Source organism: Dreissena polymorpha, chromosome 2 (assembly GCF_020536995.1).
Source record: "Dreissena polymorpha isolate Duluth1 chromosome 2, UMN_Dpol_1.0, whole genome shotgun sequence".
Taxonomy (NCBI): Eukaryota; Metazoa; Mollusca; class Bivalvia; order Myida; family Dreissenidae; genus Dreissena; species Dreissena polymorpha.
The window spans coordinates 50,952,211-50,980,066 of NC_068356.1; the positions used below are offsets into that span (position 1 = coordinate 50,952,211).

Here is a 27,856-nt window from a genome sequence, read left to right on the forward strand (position 1 = left end):
CGATTTTTTCTTTGATAACGTGCCGCTTTAAAAAGGCGGGAATTTTGCACACGAGTCTTACTCAGAAGTCAGTAACCATATTTGACTTGGCGGTCGGCAAGAAAAGTTGTGATTTTCGACTAGAAAGAATTGAAATCCAAACTTTCTTCAAACTTCAAAAGAATTCTTGACAGTAAGTACTGTACATAATTTTAATTTTCAGTTGTCTTAATATGCATTGATGTTTTAACATGCATTGATTTTTATGTTTTATGCCCCCCCCCCTCAGAGTGCATTTGCAGTTGTCCGTCCGTCTATCCAATTGTCCGTGGCATTCCTTCCGGGTGCGTAACTCCTAAACTGCTAAAATATTTAAGCTACAGTCATTTTTTCGAAAGTGTATTTTCCACCAAAATCAGATCGAGCTCCTGTAATCTGTAGATTTGAACATTTTAAATTTTATGGAGTTTATAGGTCTTTGACCTTCGAACCCTGCCTAGTCGTGACTTCTGGTGAGCGACCTAGGCCCCCAGGGCCCCTTCTTTATATCCCTTCCATCCACGTAGCATTGGTTTCTACAGACCGTTTGTCCGTTGACCGCCATAAGTTTGCCCGCTATTTTTCCCCTGAATTTGAATTCGGTTGGATTTCAATGAAACTTTACATGAAGTACTTGCTACTTTCATTGCGCATATTGCCCGGAAGTTCGGATTGTAAATTTTAGCGGAGCTATCAGACGAGTGATTTTAGCTCAGCTCATGTCGTGAGACATTCGTTTTCGACACGCGGTGTTCAATACAAGCTCTATTAACTAATGAAGTATAAATGTATAATAACTTATTATATTATTTCAGATGAAGGAAGCAATTAGGAGAAAAAGGAAGCAATTAGGGTGCTTGCCCAGGTCGAAGTACGACATTATTGTCAGATGTTTAAACGGATCGTTCGATGTCCCTGTGAAGAAACGGACACCTGAAGAGAATAATTGTTTGGCCATGATTAGAAAACGTAAGGACTTCGAGCTTGGTGACCGGGGTTCTTTATTGTGTGGCGGAAAGCAAGTCCTTGTGACAGAAGATCTTCCTAGATTTGTTGAGAAGATGTTCATGGAAAACAAAGGATGTGGAGCAAGGGTTATTTACAACAAACTGAAAGTAAATTACACGGGGTTCTCGGAACAAGCTATCCTTGAAATACTGTACAATAGCAAGTATTACCATGAGAAGTATCCGAGATTTACAAACAAGCCAAAGCCAAAGACAATTACAGAAGAGGAACCAGGCAAAAGATGGCAGATTGACATAATTAACATGAAAAATCAAAGTGTTAGCTACAAGGGGTCCACATACAGTTATATTCTACAAGTCGTGGACGTTTATTCTAGGTACGTTATGCCAAAACCCCTGAAAACGAAGAGTTCGCGTGAAGTTGCAAAGGCATTAGAGGACGTGTTGATGGTTAACCTTGCCACTGACATCATCCAATGTGACAACGGACTGGAATTTAAAGGCCCTAGTATGAAACTTTTGTTGAACAAGTACAACATCAAAATGATCAATAGTAGGCCGTATCATCCTCAATCACAGGGCAAGTGTGAAAGGTCAAACAGTGTTATAAAGGCCAAGATTATATTTGCAACAAAAAGTAAACGTGGATTTAACTGGGTCGAAGGGCTTCAAGATTTAGCCTATGCCATAAACACAAGTTTCAAACGAGTTCTTGGGGGTCTCACGCCCTTTGAAGCCTACTACGGAAGAAGTCATGTTTTTACCAAAGAACGTCATAGTTCTCGTGAAATAAAGAAAACCATACGGCGAGCAAATAAAAAGGCTTACAGGTCGCTGTTGAAAAACGCAACTTCCCCAAGCAAGTACAAAGTAGGAGAGACAGTATTAATTCGCTATCCCTTTCGAAAATCCAGGGTGCCAACCAAAAGATATGTTATCGAAGGCAAGGTAGAAAAAGTAAAACGAAATGGTGTTTATATCGTGTCATTGCAAGTACCGAACAAACCCGAACTTGGATTCGTAAGCAAATCGGTTGGGGTCGAAAACATGACTAGCCTAACTGTTGCGTTAGAGAAACAACGAAAAATTAAAAAACATTCATTAAAACAGAACCGCTCAGAGAAACAAAATCACAGAACTAAGTACTATCATGTTTTAACACACCATGAAAATCTGCAGTTGTTGGATGGGGTGAATATTGCCATGGACCCAAATCCGGATGGAAATTGTCAATTTGCTGCTATATCGCATCAACTTGGTAAAATTGGTATATACAAAGACGTAGATGCTTTACGTAAGGAAGCAGTCCATCACATTGTAGAAAACAGATATTTCTATGAAACTTTTGTCTATGATGAAACATTTGATGAATACGTTAAGAATATGTCTAAGAATGGGACATACGGCGACAACCTCACGCTCATTGCACTTATGAGAGAATATAATTTGCAGTGCCTGGTAGTTTCTACCCGAGGACTAGAACACTCATCAATTGTGTCAGCAGATGGAAAGTTCGATGGTGATGTTGGAACAATTGCATTGGGGTATTTCCCAGAAGGATTTGGCATGCATTACGTTAGTATCCGTATCAATCAACGCGTGTACAAGGACATAATATCACGCTTAGAACAGTCGTATGACAACGGTGACTCTGGCGACAGCGCTGCGTCTGGCGACAACGCTGCGTCAGGCGACAACGCTGCGTCTGGCGACAACGGTGACTCTGGCGACAACGGTGACTCCGGCGACACCGCTGCGTCTGGCGACAACACTGCATCTGGCGACAACGCTGCGTCTGGCGACAACGGTGACTCTTGCGACAACGGTGACTCCGGCGACAACGGTGACTCCAGCGACAACGGTGACTCCGGCGACAACGGTGACTCCGGCGACAACGCTGCGTCTGGCGACAACGGTGACTCCGGCGACAACGCTGCGTCTGGCGACAACACTGCATCTGGCGACAACGCTGCGTCTGGCGACAACGGTGACTCTTGCGACAACGGTGACTCCGGCGACAACGGTGACTCCAGCGACAACGGTGACTCCGGCGACAACGGTGACTCCGGCGACAACGCTGCGTCTGGCGACAACGGTGACTCCGGCGACAACGGTGACTCTGGCGACAACGGTGACGTCTCTGTGTGTTCAGCCCTGAAAGAGCTTCAAGATATGATAAACAATAGGAGGGCACAGAAGCGAACGACTTTTCCATTTCTGATGTTACCACTTCACATTCAAGTTGAAATTTTTAAGTTCTGCATACAATCAAACCCGTCAATCCAGTTTGTGTTGGCGAAGGTCGGCAAACCCTTTAGAGATTTAATAAGGTCAATGAGTTTGCAAACACCTAGAATTTACATTCGGCCGGATATTGGACTAGATACTAGTAACAGAAATCCTGTTAGCGTTCGTTTCCTATTAACAAGAGCGGGCAGAAACAGCGGTCTTATTTCGGCAATAAAAGAAATCATCAAGGGGCCAAAATGGGCAAACGCATGGCTGCGTTTGCGTGTTAGTGGAATCGGTTGGTATGATATCATAGATGTCATGTACAGACATTACAGGTGAAATATACATGTATATCGGTGTTTGGAAACCTGTTATGTTATTTTTGTGATTGATGATTATGTTCTTCTACCGGAAATTTGTTGTCTTTTGCTCATTTACTGGTAACTTTTTACGAAGCACATTTGGGATATTTTGGCTGCTACTAAAATGAATGTATATATGTATATTATGTCTTGTCAAAATGCTACAGTTGGATTAAAATTTAAATGCTGTTCTATGTTCTTCAATATTACTTTGAAAAATCCTGTCAGTATACCAATAAATGAAAAAAGTACAAGTTTGTTGAATCTCTTGAATGAAACAAATTATAAAATACAAAATGTAAAATGAATATGTGATGATGATGATGACAAAACATTTGTGATGATGATGATGGTAAAAAAATTGTGATGATGATGGTGGTGGTGATGATGATGACAGTGGTTATGATGATTGGGGTTTGATGATTGTGGTGATGATGATGATGATGATGATAATGATGATGATGATGATGATAACAAACGTTTTGGGATGATGATGACAGCGATGTTTATCGGACGATGATGATGGTTATAATGATGATGATAAGTTTTTAGATGATGATGACGGCGATGTTTATCGGCCGACGATGATGATAATGATGATGATGATAACAAAATATTTGTGATGATGATGATGGCGATGTTTATTGGCCGATGATGATGATGATATTCTCATCGTCGTCATCATCATCACAACATCCTCATTATCGACCGAAAACATCGCTGTCATTATCATCACAAAAAAAACTTTTGTGATCACCATTACGATCATGATAATGGATATGATGATGTTGGTTTTGATGGTGATGATGATGGTGGTGTTGGTAAAGATAACAACGATGATGATCATTGGGGTGTTGATAATTGATGTGATGATGATGATGATGATGATGATGATGATGATGATGATGATGATGAGATAACGATGATGATGATGATGATGATGATGATGATGAGATAACGATGATGATGATGATGATGATTACGATGATGAGTGTGTATCATATTCGGAACGAATGTGGTACATTTTTCATCCGAATATGGTACAAGATTGTACCATATTCGGTCAGGCATTTTACCCCAAAACTGCAGATACGTATATGGTACAATTAAACAGTTGTACCATATTCGGCCGAATATGGTACAAACTTGTACATATTCGTTTTTGTACCAAATACGGTCCGACACAGCTCTAATAAAACATAATACTTGACTAGTATATAGCGTTAAATTGATCATCATGTGCAGATTTGTCGAAAAAAACTCATTTCGTTTCAATCGCTGCGACCACTGCATGTTATCTCCAGTTTTAAAGCACATACAACACTTTCTCGTATCTGCGGTCCTTTCGAAATCGACAATAAATGTTTACAGTCTTATATCACAATTAACCGTCTACGAATCTTTGATGTTTGAATGAATATTGCCTACCACAGGTATAATAAGATAGGTATCTACTCTTTATTTTCTTGATAATGTTTGTATGTGTGTTTGATCGGATATAAATTCAACACAGGTGCTTTTTTGAGATTCAAGCTTTATTGTTCCAACGGCTGTAGTAAATACTATCACTCGAAAAGTTCTGTATTGCCCCGACGAAAGTAACTTTTTGCATGTGTTAATAAGGACTGTTGTGTTTTATAGGTAATGCAGTCGCAGAGCTATGGTCGGTATCAAATAATTTTACCGTGTTGTAAAAAAATATTGTCCATTTTGTTATGCGACTCCTTATGTAAAATTTATGCTCACACAGATAGGATCTTATATTAGCAGAAACAACCAATCTTGTTCATATTTTTTAAGTGAGATCATTAGTAATACGTTTAGCTGTTTAGATGTGGGCATCTTTTAGCATTAGAATGAATTATGCGAGGTCTATAACCAATCATTGGTGTTACGAAATTTCATATGAAAGTAAAATTTACAGTAGCCTTATCACAAATAAGGACAATGTTGTCAAGCTAAATGTGTGTGTCCAAACTTTAAAGTCAGTTGTGGGCAAGTTGATAAAATCTATAGGTTGTTGCGGGCATCGTTTCATCTTTTCATCGGTTTTATCATGTGTGCAGCTGGCAGTGCATGTGTGTGACTTGTTCGGCTTAAACATATTCAGAAATGAACGGAACGGACTTGTATTAAAAAAAATTATTTTTTAGAACACATTATCTCCAAAAATTACCAATAAAATATAGTAGTTGGTGCTGCCATATATTAAATAGACATGCTTGTATGATAAATACGAATGTCAACATTTAGGCAATCGATTCGTCCTGCGATTCATATGCACTCAAGCATGGGAAAAGTTATTTGCATATTCGGCGCAGAAAGAATAGCTTTGAAATCAACAGATAACAAATAAAACGGACGATCAGTGAGCCAAAAAAAATAGTTCAAGAAAAGTGGAAACGTGATCATAAGTTTATAACGAAATACCCTCCAAATAACGTGGTTTAAGTCAAATGATTGTCATTATTCTAGGCCGTTGTTTCTTTTAAATGACAATTTTTTACATAAAGACACATATTATCATATGATCATTTGCTTTTCCGTAGTCGTACATCGATGATATGTACACTTTAAAAGTAAAACTGTCGTTGCGTGTGAAATATCAGTTTTGTTTATTTCTCCATTTTCGGAATTTTTAAATAAGTATTTTCTCGACCTTTGAGAGGCTTACATGTAGCTACGCAATTAGTGCTGGATTTTTGAAAACCCACTTGTTTGTGGGTATAACATGGCAGGCACATTTAAATTCATATCCTAACAGTATCAATTGTTTTTATGAATAACTCTATAACTGGAAAATATTATATGTCAGCGTCATATGTACGTGCCATAAGTTATTCGAATATAATTGAGAGTAAATATATTGTGTTGCGTTCCGTGGTACTCAATTAAAAATTATTATCGCAATTCTGGTATTAAATGTTCAACAAATTGTTTCATAATAAACGTTCTTGATTTTGCACCAATATACAAATACAAACGTTAAATATATTCAATGAAACGTGTTATTTAGCAGACTTAACGTTCCTGACAAGGTAGCGTTGTGACTAACATAATTATAATGAATGCCAAAGATTGAATGGCGCTTCTAAAAATGTCTTAAGGTTGTTGAAATTGGAAAAAAAAACTAGGTACGAGCTTTTATTTATATCTCAAAATTCAATGGTCCAATACCAATATTACGATTGTTAATGTAAAACTTACTTTTTAAAAAAAAAAAGGTGATAGATGTTACCTCTTTAAAAGATTATAACTAGAATGCCGTGTTACCAAAATTTGGTCACTTTATATACCCGCAGCGTTACACTTGTGACCTGCAATCGGTCACTCTGACCCAAAGTTGGTCACTCTGGCCGCATGTCGGTCACTGTGTTACCAAAAAACCGGTCACAATAACTGCTGTGACCAATTATGGAACGTTCGCCTAGTTAACACATTTAAATCATAAAATCGACTAAAATGGCTGAATAACTTAACAGACTATAGGAATTGAAAATTAACCAAGCGTCTGCTAAAACATAGCGCAGCTTTCTCATCTGATGCTTAAATAAAGAACATATATATAGGGGCCGTGCTCTGTGAAAAAGGGGTTTAGTGAAAACGTTTTCAGCTTTTATTGTTTACATATTATTTTAGTTCGTTAATCTCTGGTTAAGGATCTTAACACCGTTTTTTCAATATCTTGTATATTTTTTTATTTATGCCGTCGTTTGTTAACACGCTATTGGTTGTCAACGTCAATCAGTTTCTGCGTATCGACGTTGCGAAAGTCACAGCATTAAGACGACCGGACGTTATTACTTCATTTGATAAATTGCGTTTGAAAGAATAAAATTAATTATCAACAGATCCATCATTGTATATATGCATTTCTTTTTAACTCATCTAATATTTAAAGAATAAAACGAAATACAGCTATAGTACAAAGAGACATAAACATTAATCCATGTCCGGAGCAGGGCATGTGATGTCTTGAAAGGACAGACGCACACGGCCGATCTACTTTAAACAAGTATAATTGTCTTTCCAACGATAGTCCGCAAGGTATATGGCAGCTCATTTTGAGCTGTATCTCGTCCTCATCTCGACCTCGCCTCACCGTACCGACGAATGGTATGGACGACGAAAATCTAAAGTGCTGATAAGTATTGTGATATGAATGTAAAGTGCATTGTATTTGTTTTGAAAAGCATTAAAGTTTATGTGAATGTTATTAACTAAATACTTTAATAAGTATTATCATGTTACAAATATTTGTTTTAAACACAGTTAGACAAACTAAATGCAAACAAAATAACACTGCGAATTTTTTTGTTTGAAGGATTAAAACGTTGGTCATTACGGTTATCGGACTGCGTTAGTCGATGATGATGATGACCTGACGATGTCTTCAAGTCAATAAAGGGTGTATTTCTGCTTTAACGAGGCGAATCCACTGTCTTCTAAGCAGCGTCAGGTGACTTGCATAATGAATTATGCATGGTCGTGTCTACCGGTCATCACCCTCAACAAGAAGTACACAAGGACGTGTTTATTCTTGTTCTGACCTTATAAAGCAAACATAAGAAATCAGCGAACAGCTCAGTTACATGATAAACTTTCGATAAAACTGAATCTCATGCGATCTCAATAATTGTATCGTTATATATTTAATAATTATGGCTAAATACCAAAAAAGTAGTACAACCTTATTTTAAAAGTAATAGGTGTTGATTCATTAACTAACATTTACATAGAAACAACATAAAACAGTGCGCAAATTAAGCATTTAAGATATAATCATACTAACTGATCAGGGCAATTATCTGCATGAAAGGCGCACTCTCGATGTTCTCCACTATACGTGTAAAGTGCCCAGTCAATCATGGAGAGCACAGCATTTGGACACCCGCCAGACTGCCATCTTAACCAATTGTGTCATGTTCATTCTGAAGGAAGTTCACTTGTTTTGGAATGGCATCAATTCTTATTCCGAATATTTTCACTTTCCTGTGTGTAGCAAAATACAGGGAACCTATCTGACGAGAGTGGTAAGGCAACATCAAGTTTTGACAATTTGTTAAAAGTCATTTATGGTGCATCCACAACCTTTGCTTTTCAATTCTCGAATATTATGAACTTCTTGATAGGTTGTGTGGCCTCCAAGGTTGTCGTCAACTTTCTACAATATTTTGTACACGTTCCTCAATAGTTATTTCATGTATTTGATCATTACCATATGCAGCAGTTACACCGTCTATGATTTCATTTTCGTCAGCCTATAAAATAAAATATGTTATCTGAAATACAACATTAATACCATCGACACAAAATGTGTTAAGTATTTTTGTGTTTTGAAGTTATTGATAATTTAATAAGATTGCACATAAAATAAGTGTGTAAGTTTAAAAGTTTAAAGCAGCATTGCTATAGGCTTTTGAAGTTACATTGTTGCATATTAGCTTATGCCTCAAGTTACTTTCTTGAATACATGATAAACTGAAATATATGGCGTGTGAATTTCAGCACATCAACAAAGCTACACAAAACAAAATTTTACAGTAGCAGATGTGAAAAGGCTGCAGGAGGTTTCAGCGGCGTCCTTCCAAAATGTTCGCACAGCAGGCTTTCCAGTTCCTATTAAATTTACATATTAACACGATTAGATTTCTTCTTCTACAAAAAATCAAGTGTCAGCTAGAGTTATCCGTAACTAAGATACGTTCAATATGAGGATTATACACGTTTTCGAAGGCATGATCATCTGCGGCCGCTTGAACAATCCGTTCCTGCCCGAGTGCGTAGCAAGAACGGATTTTGAGAGCGCCCGCAGATGATCATGTCCGAGAAAATTTGTATTTTCGCTATTATTGCATAAACAAATCGCACATACCAAATAAATTAAAATAACATTAAAAACAATATGTCTTGTACATACGACATGGACAAAATAATTTGATTATTTCAAATGACGTCATACAATTCAAGGTTGTGTTTACATATGCGTCGCTCGGTCATCATCAGAATGGACGAGGCTTTACCTCGGGATAGGCAGTTTAAAAAAATGTGTTTAAACAGTGAATTAATGCAAATTCGAAATGCAGCCGCGCAAAGTAAGAAATGAGGAATTATTTTGCAATTTACTGGTCGTGACGGATAAAAAATATCGTCAGAATAAGTCATTGTTTTCATAGATATTTATTTTGTACAGATTTATCTTATTTCGTTCCAACTAAATTTTTTTAAAGTTAATACTGCCAACATATTGTCCCTGAAGTATTTCAACCATACAGCAGGAACATTGAAGGTACACAAACTTTTACATTTACAGCATAGTCTTTTGAAAGTGTTGAGTAACTAACCTTAACTTCATTGACGTAGCCAATAAAATAAAGCTGTAGTCAAAAGAGTGCATATGGTATAATTTGTAAAGTCAATTGAATAATGCAATGCCTTTATCCCTGCATGCTAGAGGAAACTGGTGCTTATTCAGTTCCCATTTATGCTTGGAAAGTCGTCGAAGGCTGGAGTTATTTACAAAGTTCATAATGACTTCATTGAATCCACTAAAAAGAACTCAATGAAGACATAAGTGTCCGTGGGGAACAAATTATATTTATTTCAAATCTTGATTTACATACAGGTATTTATTTCATGTATCTATGTATGTATTCAATAAGTGATGCTTACCCAGTTTCTCGTGTCTGCTTAAAATATCGTTAAATCCTCGGGTATTAGATTTTGTTCATCAGTGATAAGACTTGGAAGAAAATTCTATCTGAAAAGCCCATCTAATCACCAAATATAGATAGCATAAGTCCTCGAAAACACAAAGAAAACTAAGTCGTTCAAATAACAGACAATATGTTTTAGACTGACGTTATAATTCTTGTAATTATTTCATTACATCATTATAAATCATGTTTTCAATATATACACCACGAAAACATTTTTCCCAGAGTTGAGCTAATTTCCACACCTGAAGCACGATTTATACACTATACAGTCTTGGTTAAGGTCCACAAGACAAGGTTTTATGCCAAATATCGAGCTATGTGTATGGACTTTGATATTTGTTAAACAAGTTTTCAGTATAGAAATACACAGAAAACACAATGCCCCCCTTGGCGGCTAATTTTGACAGTAAGGACATACATTTAGTTGACAAATCTGGGTCGAGGTCCACTTGGTGATGTTTCATACTTGATATCTTAACTTAGGCCTTGTGGTTTCAGTGATTTTTCAAGTTTTTACTGTATACAATGTACATTATAACATATAAGCAAAACATGTGCCTCCAGGGACGGGCTAATTTTGAATCTCGGAGTATAATTTGTAATTTAAACAATCTTGGAAGGGCTCAATAGACAGTGTTTCATAAAATAATATATGTGCTCTTTGCACACGAGCTTCACCATAGCAGATGACATACCTATTCGTTTCCATACATGTGGATGGGGTCACAACTCGGGAGTTACTTTGTTAATCCTAATAAATCAACATGCACTACTGCAGTAATATTATAATACACATTAATTTTTCAGCTTCAAGAGATTACATGCAAGTTGTTGAGAAACAGCTCAGGATGGACACAATTGCTTAATTAAGGGGACAATAACACAACAGTTACCAAGGCGTTTGACAAAAAATTTTCGTACACACAATTATTTTTAAATTTGATGAAATTCCTTGCTCGTATCTTAGAAACAGCTCCGGTTAGAGAACATCCCTCAATTTCAATTTATTTAGGAGCTATAATTGTAAATTTATTATTAAGTCTATCATGACAAAATTTACAATTGCACCACCGTAGTATGATGATACAGATTTAATGCAAGTTCCATGAAATTTAATATATACAACAGTTGCTGAGAAACGGCTCAGGACTGTCATAGCTTATACAAATTTATCAAACATTTGTAAAAATCAAATATCACAGAAATCAACACATTTAAGAAACAGATACCGGTAATATCACAGACATTTAATCCTCCGAACAATTATTATTTGCCCAGTCAACACATTCAGACTTGTTTTTAACACAAAATATTAGCAACATTTCTAAACAAACTAGAATAAAGCATGTACAAATTATGACTTGGCGTCATTTCTTTGTCTTCCGGTGTTTAACACTATTATGGTCCATACAATTTTAATGTAAGACAAAACATTTTTAACAGAGACAAAAAACACAAGTTCTTCAATCTGCCACAACTGCTTCTTTACTTGTTAGAAAATTTGAAGTTGCATGTAGCTCCAGTTATATAGGTTGAAGGTGTGGTTTCCAATGAATGGAATTGTTAGCGTAACAGTGCTTCTGTATGAGTTGATCGTTTGGTTGTTACTTTGTTGCTCTGATTGATCAGATATGCAGATTTCTGTGGCTGAAAGACCTGCACTTAATGCTTCAGAACACTTACGTTTTTGTTGATGTTTTTAATGTAATGTTTTAGAGATTCTTCCGTCTTGTGAATGGCTATTTTGCATATAAGCTTAGTATCAATTCCAGCGTGATACATGACTAGAACTGCTGTACCTCTGACAGAATGGTGTGTGTATGTCCAAGACAGCTTGCAGACATACGAGATGTTTTTCATTATTGTTCCAAGTGTGTTCTTTCCAAGAACAGCATTCCCATACCATACTGTTGATCTCCTATTTTTCTGCAAAGGCTTTTAAAACCATGCAGTGTTTGATGGAGACAACTTAGACAGATAAAACTTGAAGACATCAAAAATGTCAATTTCAGAACATTGAATTTGTAAGACATAAGCTCTTGGTCTGAATAGTCCCATGCCTTACTTGATGAGCCAACCTACACATTTTTACTTGTTTTTCCATGTCTTTCAGTTATAAATTTGACCCATTTGTCATCTGTTTTCACTTCAAATGAGTCGACTTTCAGCTCACGAAAACCCGAAAATATAACATAACAGAACTCTAAAAGTGTTTGTTAAGGTTTCAGGGTCATTTATGTACCCTTGAAAATATTTCTCCATTTTTTATAGGTCACCCTTTTCAATTGCAGGAATATGCTTTTGCTTTTCATTTTAAACCCATTTTGTGCACATTGTCTCTAGCGTCCGATTTGCTAGCATGAATGCTGTTCCTGTAAGAATGTCAAATGCCCTGTTGTATGGGTTTCCAGCAATGGTCCTGTGAATGTCGCCCTTATACCACGCAGGATTTCCGGAGAAAACATTTTGCCATCATTCGTGCGAACCTCCGCATAGAATTTTTGAAGTATGTGCGCCAGCTCATCATCAGGAACACTCTCAAGGTCCACCTTGATATTCCGTTTCTGCAGCCAGTCTGAATTACAGAAGAAATCGTAATTCAAATGTCAAAAACAGCGAAAATACACATTTTCTTGGACATGATCATCTGCGGGAGAAAATGCGTTCTTGCCCTCGAACTGCGCACTCGAGAACGGATATTTCGAGCGCCCGCAGATGTTTTTGCCCTCGCAAACGTGAATTATCTCTTTATAAATATGCCTCATTCGACACGACTTAAAATGCATAATCTTGATGTCTGACAAAGTTATGGTAAGAAACAACAATGGACGGACGTGAACACCGACATATGGATAAAAAACTATAAGCATTCATTTTGGGGCATAACCATATTATGTTCATAATTCAAATGAATTTTCAAACTTAAACTTGCTTTTCAATAATCATTCTTTGTATATGTATAAAGAGTGTTTATCAACCTTCTTTATGACTTGATTGCTAGACCATTGAAAATGTTGCTTCACAACATACTTATTTTTCTTAAAATATCAGTTTTCTTCAGAGTTTAAGTTAAATAATATGAATACAAAATTGCTTAATAATCAAATGCGGCCATTCTCACAATCAGTTACTAGTCTTTTATAACAGCCGGTATTTAAATGATCATGCACAAGAAAGTGGTAATTTTCTATATTAGTATCCATATTATGAAACTGCTAAATTATTAAATAACCATACTGAGTAAGCTATTGATGCCTCTGAAGTAAATCGGCATAAACATGCACTACACGCTAAGCGTAAACTTGTTCCTACTTAAGCGATTTCAATCATGGACTGTTTTGTTGACACTAAAATTGGTATAAACCTCACTTTCGTTAAATTAAAAAGATATTTGTTGATTTTGGTTGCATATCGATATAATTTCACAAGCGATATATGTCACACATATATACCTATGAACCACCTAAAAGCATACAATAAACCTCCTTACAGCATGTATTGCAAAAACACTTCAAAACATACCCTCAAACTTCTTTATGGCCCATTTGGTTGACTGCTCAGTAGATTTGCATTTTACACTTTCACTGGTTTAGTTCTTCTTCAGACATCTCACTGTCAGCTATATCATCAACTGAAAAGTATAATGTTAAAACCAAAAATAAAGAAGAAGTGTCTAATTTGTTAATAAGTCATAAATATAGAATTATATAAGAATGTAACGGTATTACAATATTGGTTCAATAAATGTAATTTTCAATGATTTTTTTATATTAATTTACTACTTTAGTAGGGTAAAAAATAAAGAACACTTAAACTGCCTTGCTATAAACTTTCTAGCGACGCTGAAGAGCACTTGCTGGCGGCCTAGAAACCAGAAGGTCCCTGGTTCTAATCCCATTGAGTTTGGAATTTTTCAGTTAACATTTGCAGGTTACATTAGCACAAAACCTAATTAACTCACTGTTGTCTGAAAGCCATCCCACAGATTTGAAGATACAAAGAAATTCATGGTAGAATTTCAAAAGTGGCGGGAGACTGATTGTGAAGTAGATGTGCATATGAGGGACACGTAAAATAAATCTTAATATTCTTATTTATTTCGGTATGTGCAATTATAGCGAAAATTCACATTTTCGCGGACATGATCATCTGCGGGCACTCTCAAAATCCGTTCCTGCCCTCGTTCTGCGCACTCGAGCAGGATTTTTTTTGAGCGCCCGCAGATGATCATACCCCCGATAATGTGTATTATCCCTTTAGTTCTACATATTATCTAATTCATCCATTTATGATAAATATATGGACCGGCACGTCAATCAATGCATAATCTTGAAATATCAAATTTAAGGTCCTCAACTTTTGAGCTTGGGAACTGGGTGTTGTGTGCTACACTTTGTCTCACTGTGCTTCACATTTTTGAAAAAGTCATTTTAAAATACATGTACATCCATTAAAAACAAACATATGGTCAGAATGCACACTTTTTGGACAGACGTGCAGCCCGACAGATGGTTCAAAACATGTTGACCCTCTACCAATATTAAGCTACATTTTATATTTGCACTATTTGGAACAGAAATTAGCCCATAAAAAGTAACTAAAAAAATTAGCTGGTTTCAAAAATAAGAATAAATGACGACACTGTCCCAGTGTGGTTCGAACAAATGCCCCACAGAAATTGTTTGTCTCAATGAATGATTTAAAAAAAAGTTCCGTTTAAAGTCCATTATCATCAATAAGCATGCACATATTGAATGTTAATGTACATTTTATTTTACTACTACTACAATTTTCTCGCGCCTGAAAAAATTGTCCTGGGGCAGCCTTTTTATTATTTCATTTCATTACCTGATGCTTTATATCAATGATAATTAAACATTTTTTGCTCTTTGCTCGTCGAAAAAATAATGTTGCGATGTTTTACACTGTTGCCAGTGAATATTTGGAACTGTTGACCGGTCAAAAGTTTGAACTGTTCACCGCTCGTGCAGACTATCCCTGTGTTTTTCATTTCTCTTTTTAGAAATCATGTCATCGTCATTCGGTATTTTCCGCTACAATTCCGTGTCTGTACGGAAATGTCTGAAGTATTATATGTACTAGGGTTGTGCGTAAAGCGACGGAAATTACCGAAATCTAAACAAGCGATTACGTAATCTAAATCTCTCATTTGTTCTTTTTTCTATGTTTGAAATTTGATCAGATAATCAAACAGTTATTTCATGGATGCGCGGTGAACAGTCAAAACTGTTGTCCCAAGGTATCACGGATGATTTAGGAACTGTTGCCTGAGGCCGATAGGAATATTTTTAAATGTTTGATCTTTTTATTCATCAATTTGGTATATATATTTCATTTATTACTGGTAAGTATTTATCCCAATAATTTTATATTCTTAAAAAATAAACTTTGTGTTATTTTGAATTTTTTTCTTCGTATATAAAGGGAAATACCGTCGATATGCCCCTATAATGACCAATCGCCGGTAACTCAGTGGGCTGGGTATCGTAAACATAGTATTAATCAGCAAGAATGATCAACTAACTCATGCGCACCAAGCATTCGAATTTTTTATTAAATGCGTTACAGGTTTTTCAAGTATACCTAAAGTGCAATAACACCTTGTACTGGGCTTACTTTGTTCTGTTCAGACTGATGCTAGTGTCGTTTGCACCCTGGAAGTCTGTGCATGCACGAGTTCGTGGCGAAAGACTTTGCGTGTTTTCCCGTCCGATAATGAGGTAATCAGATACATAGGCACAGGCCACTGTTTACATATATCATAACTTATTACGTGTCACCATTTTTTTCGAACAAAAGATTGCCCAAATTCTGCACCCGGCCAGAGGGCATTTATCTATATATAGAGTTTATGTAACAAATAAGATACGTTCAATGCGTATTTATGAAAGGACAGTGAATATTCATGTAATTGATAAATATTATTTCGAAATATGCACAACTTAAGTAAAAATTTCATAAAAATAGATTTCACTACAACATAACAAGGATATGCTACATGTCACGTCTCTCTCTTACTTAAATGTACAGTTATATGATAACACACAAATATATATATAACAAGCCTTGCATAGTATACGCTTAACATTTCACAATAATTTGAACGTATGCTGTGTTGATAATATAAAACGTTGCTGTTTTATTCAAAACATTCAATCACGTGTTCACTGAAGCGGCAATTTATCATACGGTGAATTACAAATGGAAAAGACTTAGCTTAGCCCTGAACTTATTAGAAAAACCAAATCGCAAAGTTTATTTGATTTGTACGAGTAATTGATCAAAAACACACGTTGATGTTTCTTACAAATAATGAGGAATACATTGAAGACCGTAAAGTAGAAGAAAAATAAAGATAAGAAACATGCACTGACAGGTCAATAAAACAAACTACACTGTGCATGAATAATTGTTAGTTATTGATTGAATGATTAGGGAAAATAAACATATCGTACCTCAATTTCGCTATCCAAAGCTTTTTCGAGAACAAAACACACTGTTTAAAAGATGTTTATAGCTCCAAAGTACAAAAAAACAATCCGGAAAGCATCAAACTTAAATCCCGATTAACGTCACTGTATACGCAATTATATCAACGTCATTTCAATGTCATTTAACTCCTTTTTTGTCAGAGCGCGACACATATGTAAACACCGCCTTGTGTTGCTATGCACAATTACCCACAAGTCAACATTTCATGATGGCGGACAGTGAAGAAACGACGTGACGATTTCAAGTGAAAATGCGAATACTAATTATACTTTCGAAGATCTTCGTGCAATACCTACGGCTAAATAAAATATATATAGATTCATTCATTCAATGCTGTGCTTTTAGGTATGAACAATGTATTGATGTTATAAATAGTCGAGGTGAAAGCGCGTCTCGGAAAAGACAGTCTCCAAGTCAACATAAACGTGATAAAACGATTTCCACACTTCTAATAAAAATGTCAAGTTACAAACGTAATTGTATTTATATGTAATGGGATCTGTAAAAAGTCAGATCCATACGCATATTTTAACTTATTATGTCTGTTTAAACGCACTGACTATTGGAATGATGCTTCCAAGACAAGTATTTAAAGAAAAGGAAACACATTTGATAAAACTCCAGTTCATTCCAATATATGCATAAATGTGCCGAGCACATTTCAGATACTTGAAAACCGTAAGTTCGAGTTTGTCGTTTCATAAATGACTTTTATAAACACGTCTTACAGTAAACCGTCACTGAATGTACATAAATAAAACATATTACATGAAAAATTACAAACAGTAAAAAAAATTACGGGTCGTTATTCGTGTATGCCGGGTCGATTTTTTTTTGTTTTGTCTGAAAAGAAACAGACCACGCAAAGTCGACTGAACACAATGGCGTCGACACTCATTCTTATAAATAATAAGTAATTCAATGCATCAATTGCTTTTTTTTGTATTCAATCACTTAACCTCATTTTAATATAAACGATATTACTGATGGAAACGTATGAATCGAATACAACAGTTTCTGACCAAACACGATTTACGAAAACGAATGGCTAGTTAGAGCGATTGTATTCCTATATAATAATTACAAACATATATCCTAAGAAATTGTTACGTACTTATATAACCTTTTCTTCTTATATTTTAGATTACTGTTAAAAAAGCAAACTTATCACAACTGCATCCCTGTAAATCAATAGGATCTGGCTTGAACTGGTGTATTTCGTCACAGAAGTTACGTCATATGGGATGGGTATTAAAAAAGACATTTAGTTGAATGCACTGAAATTTCCGTTTCATATGCATCATTTTTTCGTTCTGTCCTTTGACAAAACAACACAAAAAACACTTGTTGTTTCGTATTATTTCGTATTTTTAAATAAAAAACAAAAAAACTAATTGTTTTCTTAAAAGCATTTATCTATAAAAGTATTAGTTAAAACCTATTTATTTTAGTTTAAACCTATTTATTTTAGTTTAAACCTATTTATTTTAGTTTAGAACTATTTATTTTAGTTTAAACCTACTTATTTGAGCTCGACTGCATCAAAAGCCTAAGGCTTATATAAACGCTCTCGAGTCCTCTACCTGGGCCTAGCACCAGTACTTGGTGTCTCTCGAGTCCTCTACCTGGGCCTAGAACCAGTACTTGGTGTCTCTTGAGTCCTCTACCTGGGCCTAGAACCAGTACTTGGTGTCTCTCGAGTCCTCTACCTGGGCCTAGAACCAGTACTTGGTGTCTCTCGAGTCCTCTACCTGGGCCTAGAACCAGTACTTGGTGTCTCTCGAGTCCTCTACCTGGGCCTTGAACCAGTACTTGGTGTCTCTCGAGTCCTCTACCTGGGCCTAGAACCAGTACTTGGTGTATCTCGAGTCCTCTACCTGGGCCTAGAACCAGTACTTGGTGTCTCTCGAGTCCTCTACCTGGGCCTAGAACCAGTACTTGGTGCTCTCGAGTCCTCTACCTGGGCCTAGAACCAGTACTTGGTGTCTCTCAAGTCCTCTACCTGGGCCTAGAACCAGTACTTGGTGTCTCTCGAGTCCTCTACCTGGGCCTAGAACCAGTACTTGGTGCTCTCGAGTCCTCTACCTGGGACTAGAACCAGTACTTGGTGTCTCTCGAGTCCTCTACCTGGGCCTAGAACCAGTACTTGGTGTCTCTCGAGTCCTCTACCTGGGCCTAGAACCAGTACATGGTGTCTTTGGGAGAGATCTAAACAACGCCCCCACTTTACGATAATCAATAATTGAATTTTTGAATGACGTTTCGATATTCGTTAATCGTTTTTGTTTTGCTTTGATTAAACTGAAAACCACTGTGCAGGAACTATCGCCTGGAACGGAACTAGACAATAGTTTGCGGTACTGATTACTCCAAGCGTGGCTATCGTCGGCTGTAAAAAAATCATCATGCAAGAAATTGATAAATCATGACCAACATACGTCAACATCACACAAAAGAGTTAGCTGAATCATAAGTACATGAAGAGTTGCGTACAATAAACACTTCGCTTCAAATTGAGTTTTTGATATACTTGTATTTACATGTATCGTAACCATTAAATTAAGGCCGTTCCAAAGTGTGTAAAAATCATACGATAACTGAACAACAGGTTAACAAACAAACATACGTGGATTTGTATTGGCATCTGGAAGAAATAATTGTATGATTTATTTCAAATGTATGGCATATGATAAGTCAATGATAATAAAAAGAAACCAATTTCCATGACACCATGATTTCCTTTTAAAGACTTATATTTAAAACCATACAAGTATTACGTTAAATCGTTGCACGTGATCATACACTAGATTTATCACTATTGTATATAATTAAATAAATACCATATTATTTGTTTTACTCTTGTGCTCCAAAAACTTTTAGTTTGACTTGTCTTTGTCAAGTCTCGCGTATCTGCGTATGAGCATGAGATCGATTTTGTCTTAATTTGAACACATCTGAAGTGTTGTACTTATACATTGTATATCGCAATAACAACCATGTGGATACATTTAACATCTTTCAAATTTAACACTGCTAAACATCATTATGAAATATTCTGACCAATTAAACCTATTTGGTTTATTTTTCATAAAAAGTTATCAATGATTTCAAAACACAAACATGTCTGCCAATAAAAAAAGCTTAGCCATGCAGTGTGTTGTATGCGAACATGTTCTTGTAGTTTAAGTTGATGGGGGAAGGGGAAGAGAAGTGTGTATGTGCCCAAGTGCATGTGTGTGTAGGTATTATGTGTTTATTGACAGTTTTTGTTATGTGTATTTGTCCATGTGTAAGATAAACTATTCCGTACCTGGTCTTCATAGTGTTTATGCTATCATCATAACATTTTACATTCGTTCTAAGCCGTTGAATTTTAGGGTCACATTTCGCAACAGGTGTGGCGATTTGTTGATAAAGGTACTTGCATTATATCTTGTCTGCACCGTAATTTGAATTCATGTTTTTAAAACAAAATCCCGGATTTGTTGATAAATTGTCATTTCAAAATATTCATGCCGCGCCTTTATGTATAACGTCAAATAGACAAGTTTCACAATACCACCACTGTTGCTATTGTTAGATATTACGTGACGCGTCGGAAGTCGGAACGAGGCTGAACGAGTAACTTTCATTTGCCAAGAATATCGATGATTATTCACCAGTTGAATGTTATCATTTACATTCGGGATATGCATGGGTACTTACACTAGGTACTATAACGTAAAACATATGCATGCATACATTTGTTTAGTCAATAAATGTAAAAGTAATTATTAAATAAACATTATAACTCCTTAATAATAATAAATGACATAACATTTAGTACAAGTATATTATATCTATAAATTTATTTCATCTTTATAAAAATACGAGTTACAGATTAACATCAGAGTAAAGCTGGTCTGAAGACCTGCCATCGAAATAAAACAATTTTGTACATTTGCCGTATAATGCAAAAGGGAAAATCGTTCCTACGCTAATTAAAAAAAGGATATTCGTTCGTACGTTGTCTTGACAACCCGGACATTCGTTCCTATGTTATTTTGACAACCCAAACAATCATTATTGAAATAACACATTATTTTAAAACTGATATTGTTTTATTCAAATTAAGAACGTTTTGTCTTTGATACTTTTATAGACAGTTGAGGCTTATTGCACTTTGGGTCAATACGAATTCAAAAATACATGCCGAAAGACATACACTTAAGCTCTTTGCGCAATATTACGCATGTAGGCTAAAAAGAGTTGCCTGTCGGTATATTGTATATATGTATTTTTTTACTCGTTGTTATATGTAAATGCATAATTAAATATTCTAAATATAGTTAAGCAATTATCATCCTAATCAACACTTGTATCTATAACAGTCGTCAACACTGCCATTATAGTAATCATAATTGTTCACCTGGTTTATCCTAACAGCTTCTTTCTTTATAACTTATTGTAAACATACAGATAAGAAATTGCTGTTCGCATTTGACAGGGCTTCTAGCACACTAATGCAAAATATATTTTGCTGCCCGTCTATTTCCGATCCTCAACACGGATCGACCTCAATGGCACCGCTCACTGGAGGAATCCCGAGGCGCTCTTTGACGACTTGACATCCTCCTTAAACAATGCAGTAGTTTCGTGTTTGGATCCCATCTTATATAAACTTAAAACGGGACTAAAAATAAACGAAATATTCACTTAAATTATCTTGTATTATACCCGTTAAAAAATGTAGCCGATAATTTTAAAACACATACATGGTCATAAGGGGGGGGGGGGGGGCGGGTTGTCTCATAGCTATCCGCACTGTTTTCATGCCAATTACACACCTCGAATGGCGAATAAACATAACTATCTGAATAACTCATATCCAGCGGATAACTTTTGGTTATCTTTAATTTAAGAATATATTTTTGTTACATATTGTATAAAAAAAATATCCAATAAATTGCACGGTTTGGTTTAGTTTTGGATCAGATGAAGCCAAAGTATTTGACTTCGGTTATCTTTATCCGCATGAAATTATATTTTGGATTGACTAAAATTACCCATACTTAGCTACTGGTCTTTATATCGTTTACGCTTTCATCATATCATTTCACATTTGTTCCGAGAAGATGATTTTAAGTGTTATATTTCGCAACAGGTGCGGCGATTAGTTGATAATGGTTATTTCAAAATATCCCGGCTGCACCGTAATTTAGCTTAATGTCTTTTTAACAGAATTGCCGATTTTTTTATAAAATGTCATTTCAAAATATTCATACCGCGCCGTTATGTATGACGTCCAATTTGTGTCAAACATAAGTAGGTACACATTTACCTACCGATGATAAAATACTACATCAGAAACATTGTTGTGCCTGCATGCATATATTGAGGCCAACAGGCACATTAACAACTTTATACATGAAGATACAATTTGAGCCTGTAGGTGTAAATTATACCTACTTGTACATTTTGTATTAATGCTTAAGAATTTGTTTTCATTTGTAAAGTTGTAATTTATTACATTATTAAAAAAACACATTCTTTCAAAACTGATCTTGTTTTATGCAAATGAAAAACGTTTTTTTATAAAACCTCAATGGACAGTTGGCTTTTAATGCACTTTGGGTCAAAACCAAGTTAAAAATACATGCCGAAAGACGTACATTTAAGCTTATATGCGCAATATTACGCGTAAAGGTTAACACGTTAGTCTAAATAAATCAGAAATTGGTGTTCGTATTTGATTGGGCGTCCAGCACACTAATGCCAAAGATCTTTTGCCACCCGTATTTTTTCATTCGCAACAGTGTTCGACCTCAATGTAACCGCTCACTGGAGGTATCCCGACTGCCGACCCTATGTCTTAAATGCGTAACAGAGTTCAACCTTAATGGCACCGCTCACTGGAGGAATCCCGACTACCGCCCGTATGTCACCAATGCGCGACAGAGCTCGACCTCAATGGCACCGCTCACTGGCGGAATCCCGACTGCCGCCCATATATATTCAATGCGCAACAGAATTCGACCTTAATTGCACCGCTCACTTGATGAATTACGAGGCGCTCTTTGACGATTTGACATCCTTCTTTAGCAATGCGGTAGGTTCTTGTTAGGATCCAATCTTATGGTAACTAAACACTTGACCGAAATAAACGAATTGATTTTTTTAATTGCATACGTTACAATAATGTCTCATACCTATCCGCGCTGTTTCCCTGCCAATGACACACCTCGAATGACGAATCAAATGACTTGCAACTCACTTAAAACTCAAAACGAGAAACCCGTGCTTTCTCTCTAAACCAATACAGAACTCTCTTTTCTAAATAAAATGTAAAGGACCAATATATTACCTTATACATCAAACCGATAATAAGTTCTTATAACGGTGCAAGTTAAGTGTGTAGATATAATATAAGTATGTAGTCATTATTTTATGCATTCTGGTTTATTGTGTTTGAAAACGGAAGAATGCATATTCGTTAGCAAAGTTTTGATTTACTAGTGATTAAACAAATATTGAAGCGTTTTGGGTAAGTATACGTTTTAACACAGTGGGCTCTTATTGCATTTTGGGTAAAAAAAAATCCTCTAATATATCCTGACAGAAATATATTTAAGCTTGCGAAACATCACCCTGTCGTCATAATTTTAGCCTGTAGGCTATTTCATCTGCTGCATTTGCAGCTACTTTGACCCAAACGGTAAGGCATACTAATGGGACTTTCCCCTCCTGTTTACGGCTGACTTGCATCACGTATATAAGGAACAGTCAGATGAAATTTAAGCATACACTATTTCAACCGTTTAAACGAATTGAGATTAACAACAAAATGAACACCTGTATGATATGTGTGCTATCTGTGCTCGTCCTTTTACCATTATCGCATAGTGGACCACTGTCGGGCAGATTAGGTAAGAATAGTTCTTTCTGATTATTTAGTTCTTTTATTTTATTTTGAAATGATTTAGTTTTTCAAGTTTGAATGAATACATCACGTTCTTTTTAGCTAACTTGTATCATGAAGTGCGTATTTAAAATTCATTTACGACAAATGGACACGGGCTTGTTTTTGGCGGACAGACTTGAACAAAATATGTCGAAATTTCATCGAGCAGTATTATAAATAGTATGAATGATAACAACAATACGAGATAAAAATAATGTAAATCATTTCATGTATGACATGTAAAAATCTATACAACATGTATTGCCCTCTTAATAAACCATACACAGTACACCTTAACTCAAGTGTTTAAATAAAAAAAGGCAAGATACGATTCTTTTCTAACAATATTATTCATCAAACACCATATTTCCAATAATGACCATTGCTAGAAACAATAAAATATACTATTATAGATGGCATGAAACTTCGTGGTTTAAGGTAAAAAACTATATTCAATTTCTCATACTGGAAAAAAAGTAAAATATTAGTTTTCGGTGGACATTTTCAGTTTGATTTTAATATTAATACATGTCCACGAGTCGAGGAGAATGTGTCACTTTGGAGTCACTTGCAGGAGGTTAACCCTGTTTATCACATACCAATTTACTAGTCAATTATTATGAAGCGATAGTAACTGGTCCCAATTAGCTAGTAAACAATTTTGTTTAACGGATTGGTAAAATTCAACTTAGATAATAGAATAATGTAGTTCAACACAAATAACCAAGTACGAAAGTAGACGTTTTTGTTTTTTTTGTAATAAAACCGCAGAAAGTTGTTCACTAAATTTTTGATCAAAAACAATAAGAATAGTCATTTTCTAAATGTATGTATTGACTGTTTAACACAATTTAAACATTCGGCGTTAATTTCTTAATAAAAGGACCTGGCAGGTCCAAAGAAAGCTCAACTAAGATAAAAAGGAACTGACCGGCTCTGAGAAGCCCAAGATTTCATTAGAACAAACTAATGTTCTGATCAAGTTTCATGACAAGTGAACTATACATGTAACTTTTAGCGTGCTTACAAGGTTTTACTATAGCCATATAAGGATAAATTGTCTACCCCAGGCGGCCATGTTTTTTGATAGACTGAAACCATGTGAATTCTAATCCAGGATATCATTAAACAAATGTTCTGACCAAGTTTCATTTATACATCACGACTTTTCAAGTGTTTCACATTTTCAACTATAGCCATATAAGGCAAATTGCCACGCCTCCTGGCGGCCATGTTGTCCAACCAATCGAAACCATTTTCAATTTCATCCAAAATATCATTTGGGGTAAATCTTCGAAGTTCTTACCAAGTTTAATGAAGATCGGACAATAATTGTGGACTCTTCAGTGTTAACAAGGTTTTACTATATTCATAGATAGTCATGTTAGGAAAAATGCCACTGCCACTGATGGCCATGTGTATCAACCAACCTAAACCATTTTAAAAATCATCCACGATATCATCAGAAACAATTTTCTTACAAAGTTTAATGAAGATCGGACAGTAAATGTTGCCGCTAGAGTGTTAACGAGGTTTTACAATAGCCATATGAAGACATATCAGAAACAATGAACACTAACGGGCTTTTTTTTCAAGCAACTGTAATCATTTTCAAACTTGTCCAAGATATCATTGGGAAAAATATTCTGACCAAGTTTCATGGGGATCGGACAATAAATGTTGCCTCTAGAGTGTAAACAAAGTTTTACCACAGCCATACAAGGAAAACCGGCCCTGACAGAATTCTTACAATTCTGCATAAACGAAGTTAATGCTATCGATACAATTTGACCGCAATAGCGTTTTACCGGATATACTCAAATTCGCCGATCGGTATAAAAATGAAATACACGAAACTAAATGTGTGGCGAATAATACTTGTAGCTCAGCAAATGACGTTTAACAAAATATATAATACATCAAGAAGAAGCGAAAGTGGACTCCGATGAATACTTATTCTACACATTAAGGTCTCACTTACATACACGTACAGCATACATTTGAGTTGCCGCTACACAGTCTTATGATTGGATGATCTACTCCATACAATCTCAACATAGAGCTATATGTTACATTATAAAAGCCCATTGGTCGAGCAACACGTATTGTTTTGAACGTATCGTATGTAATAGTTGCAATACATTTAACATCAATATTTTAGAATGTCCACAGTGCATGCACTTGGGAATGAAGCTGATCAACATGCCCGCGATGATCGGTGACCGCGTCAACCAAATATTGGAACCTATTTTGAGTCAGTACAACAACACAGCCTGCGTGGGTAACAAAGCGGCTTCTGACATGTGCCCCATCACCGCTATGATTGGCACCAGTGTCTGCGACAGCTTCAATGTTAACATAACCGCAATTGGGATGACGGCTGCCAACCTTCCTGGTAAATCAATATATTTATAAAGGATTATATGTCCGATACATTTTAGTGCGATGATATTGTGTATTTTATTTATGTAGCATACACTTTTATTAGCGTTATATTTTCCTGACTAATCAACAAACAACCTCTCTGCATTAATGCCAAGTACTCTCTATGGAAATCGGGGAATATTTCAGTCTTGACGTCAAACTGATCACACCATTAATAGTATTGCGTCCGTAATTTTCTCCTTTATCGTTATTAATTTGAGAGCTTAAAGTTGCCCCACTTAAATATCCATATGATTTATATAATATCGTATTTGATCTGTTTGACCTGATACATTTGGATATATAAAAATCATAGAATTGATATTCCGTTATTGATAATTTAATGAAAACAATTATACCATCTCAGATATGACATTTGTAAAAAAGTATTTAATCTTAAATGCTGAACAACTCGACTCTTTAGTGTTCTAATATATTCATAGTACGTTGTTTTCACATGATAGTATCACCAACAGTAAAAATAATGTTAAAATTGGACCGTGCTCTGTGAAAATGGGGGTCATTGTATGTGCGTGAAGTGTTGTCCGAGATTATTCTGTGCAGTCCGCACAGGTTAATAAGGGGTGACACATTCCGCTTTTATGATAGTTTTATTATAAAGGAGTCTCATCAAAATCCAGTTAAGGCGGAAAGTGTCGTACCTGATTAGCCTGTGTGGACTGCACAGTCTAATCTGGAATGACACGTAAAGCACATCCATTAAACCCCCTTTAACACAGAGCACGGCTCAATTGAATTGTTCCCAGATGCGGGTATGGAGATATCCGTTGTTATGAGAAGTTGTGGAGTCCTTATGAGTGGTGACACCCCGAAATGCACACCAATTCTTGACCTCGTCGAGGCCGGGCAGAGAGCGGACGTCCTCTTCAAGCTATCATTGTTGTCTGCCCAATATAAGACAGTCACATACAATGGGCTATTTTGTCAGTCGGTTAACGGCTTCATCCCAACGCCCATCATCACGGACACAGCAACCATGGCTCCATTACCCACGGTATCAAGAGTTACTGTAAGCAACACGGAGGGTTCTGACAAACACACATTTGACAAGGGTAATTCTGGAAACAATTTGGGCTTAGCCAGTAATCTTATTATGAGGTGTTTGGTGATTCTTCGATTTTATGAGTAAAAAACAGTACAACTCTGCAAATTACAGAAGCACCTAATTGGTTGAAGCCCGTTGACTGTTTTATTGTTTATCCCTGTAAGACTATTATGTAGAACTGCGTTACTGTTAATCATCCAATTTAGGACATCAAACATACCGCTCACTATATAATTAAACCGATGCTGGAAACAAGTAAATTTTAAAATAATAAAAAGTTTTATGGCTATCCAGTTATACAGGGTATCATGTGCCAGAAATCATACCAATGGATTTTATAATTAGCAATACCACGTTGAACGCTTTGTGAATAAATCTGTATTAAATTCTGTTTGTATTTGTCTTACGGTTATCAATTAAATGTGAACGTTACTTATTCTGTATTTCCTTTTTGTTAATTAGCGTAGTGTTCATGTTAAGTTATTGCGATAATAATAATAATAATAATAAGTAGTAGTAGTAGTAATAGTATTAGTATTAGTAGTAGTAGTAGTAGTAGAAGTAGTAGTAGTAGTAGTAGTAGTAGTAGTGGTAGTAGTAGTAGTAGTAGTAGT

General features: G+C 35.9%; 1 protein-coding gene across 3 annotated transcripts in view; it reads left to right on the forward strand.

Annotated features, from left to right (window-relative positions):
- LOC127866999 (uncharacterized) overlaps window positions 1-27,678 on the forward strand; it is a 54,683-nt gene extending 27,005 nt beyond the window's left edge. Inside the window, exons 1-3 of one of the 3 annotated variants that reach the window (XM_052407916.1) lie at window positions 23,606-23,717; window positions 25,914-26,147; window positions 26,917-27,678. In XM_052407916.1, the coding sequence (XP_052263876.1) occupies window positions 23,636-23,717; window positions 25,914-26,147; window positions 26,917-27,326 (726 nt within the window). In that variant the 5' untranslated portion in view covers window positions 23,606-23,635 and the 3' untranslated portion in view covers window positions 27,327-27,678. Of the gene's footprint in view, window positions 1-23,605; window positions 23,718-25,913; window positions 26,148-26,916 lie in introns of those variants that run through there. The other 2 variants (XM_052407917.1, XM_052407918.1) reach the window with 2 other exon arrangements.
- The last annotated feature ends 178 nt before the right edge of the window (window positions 27,679-27,856 follow it).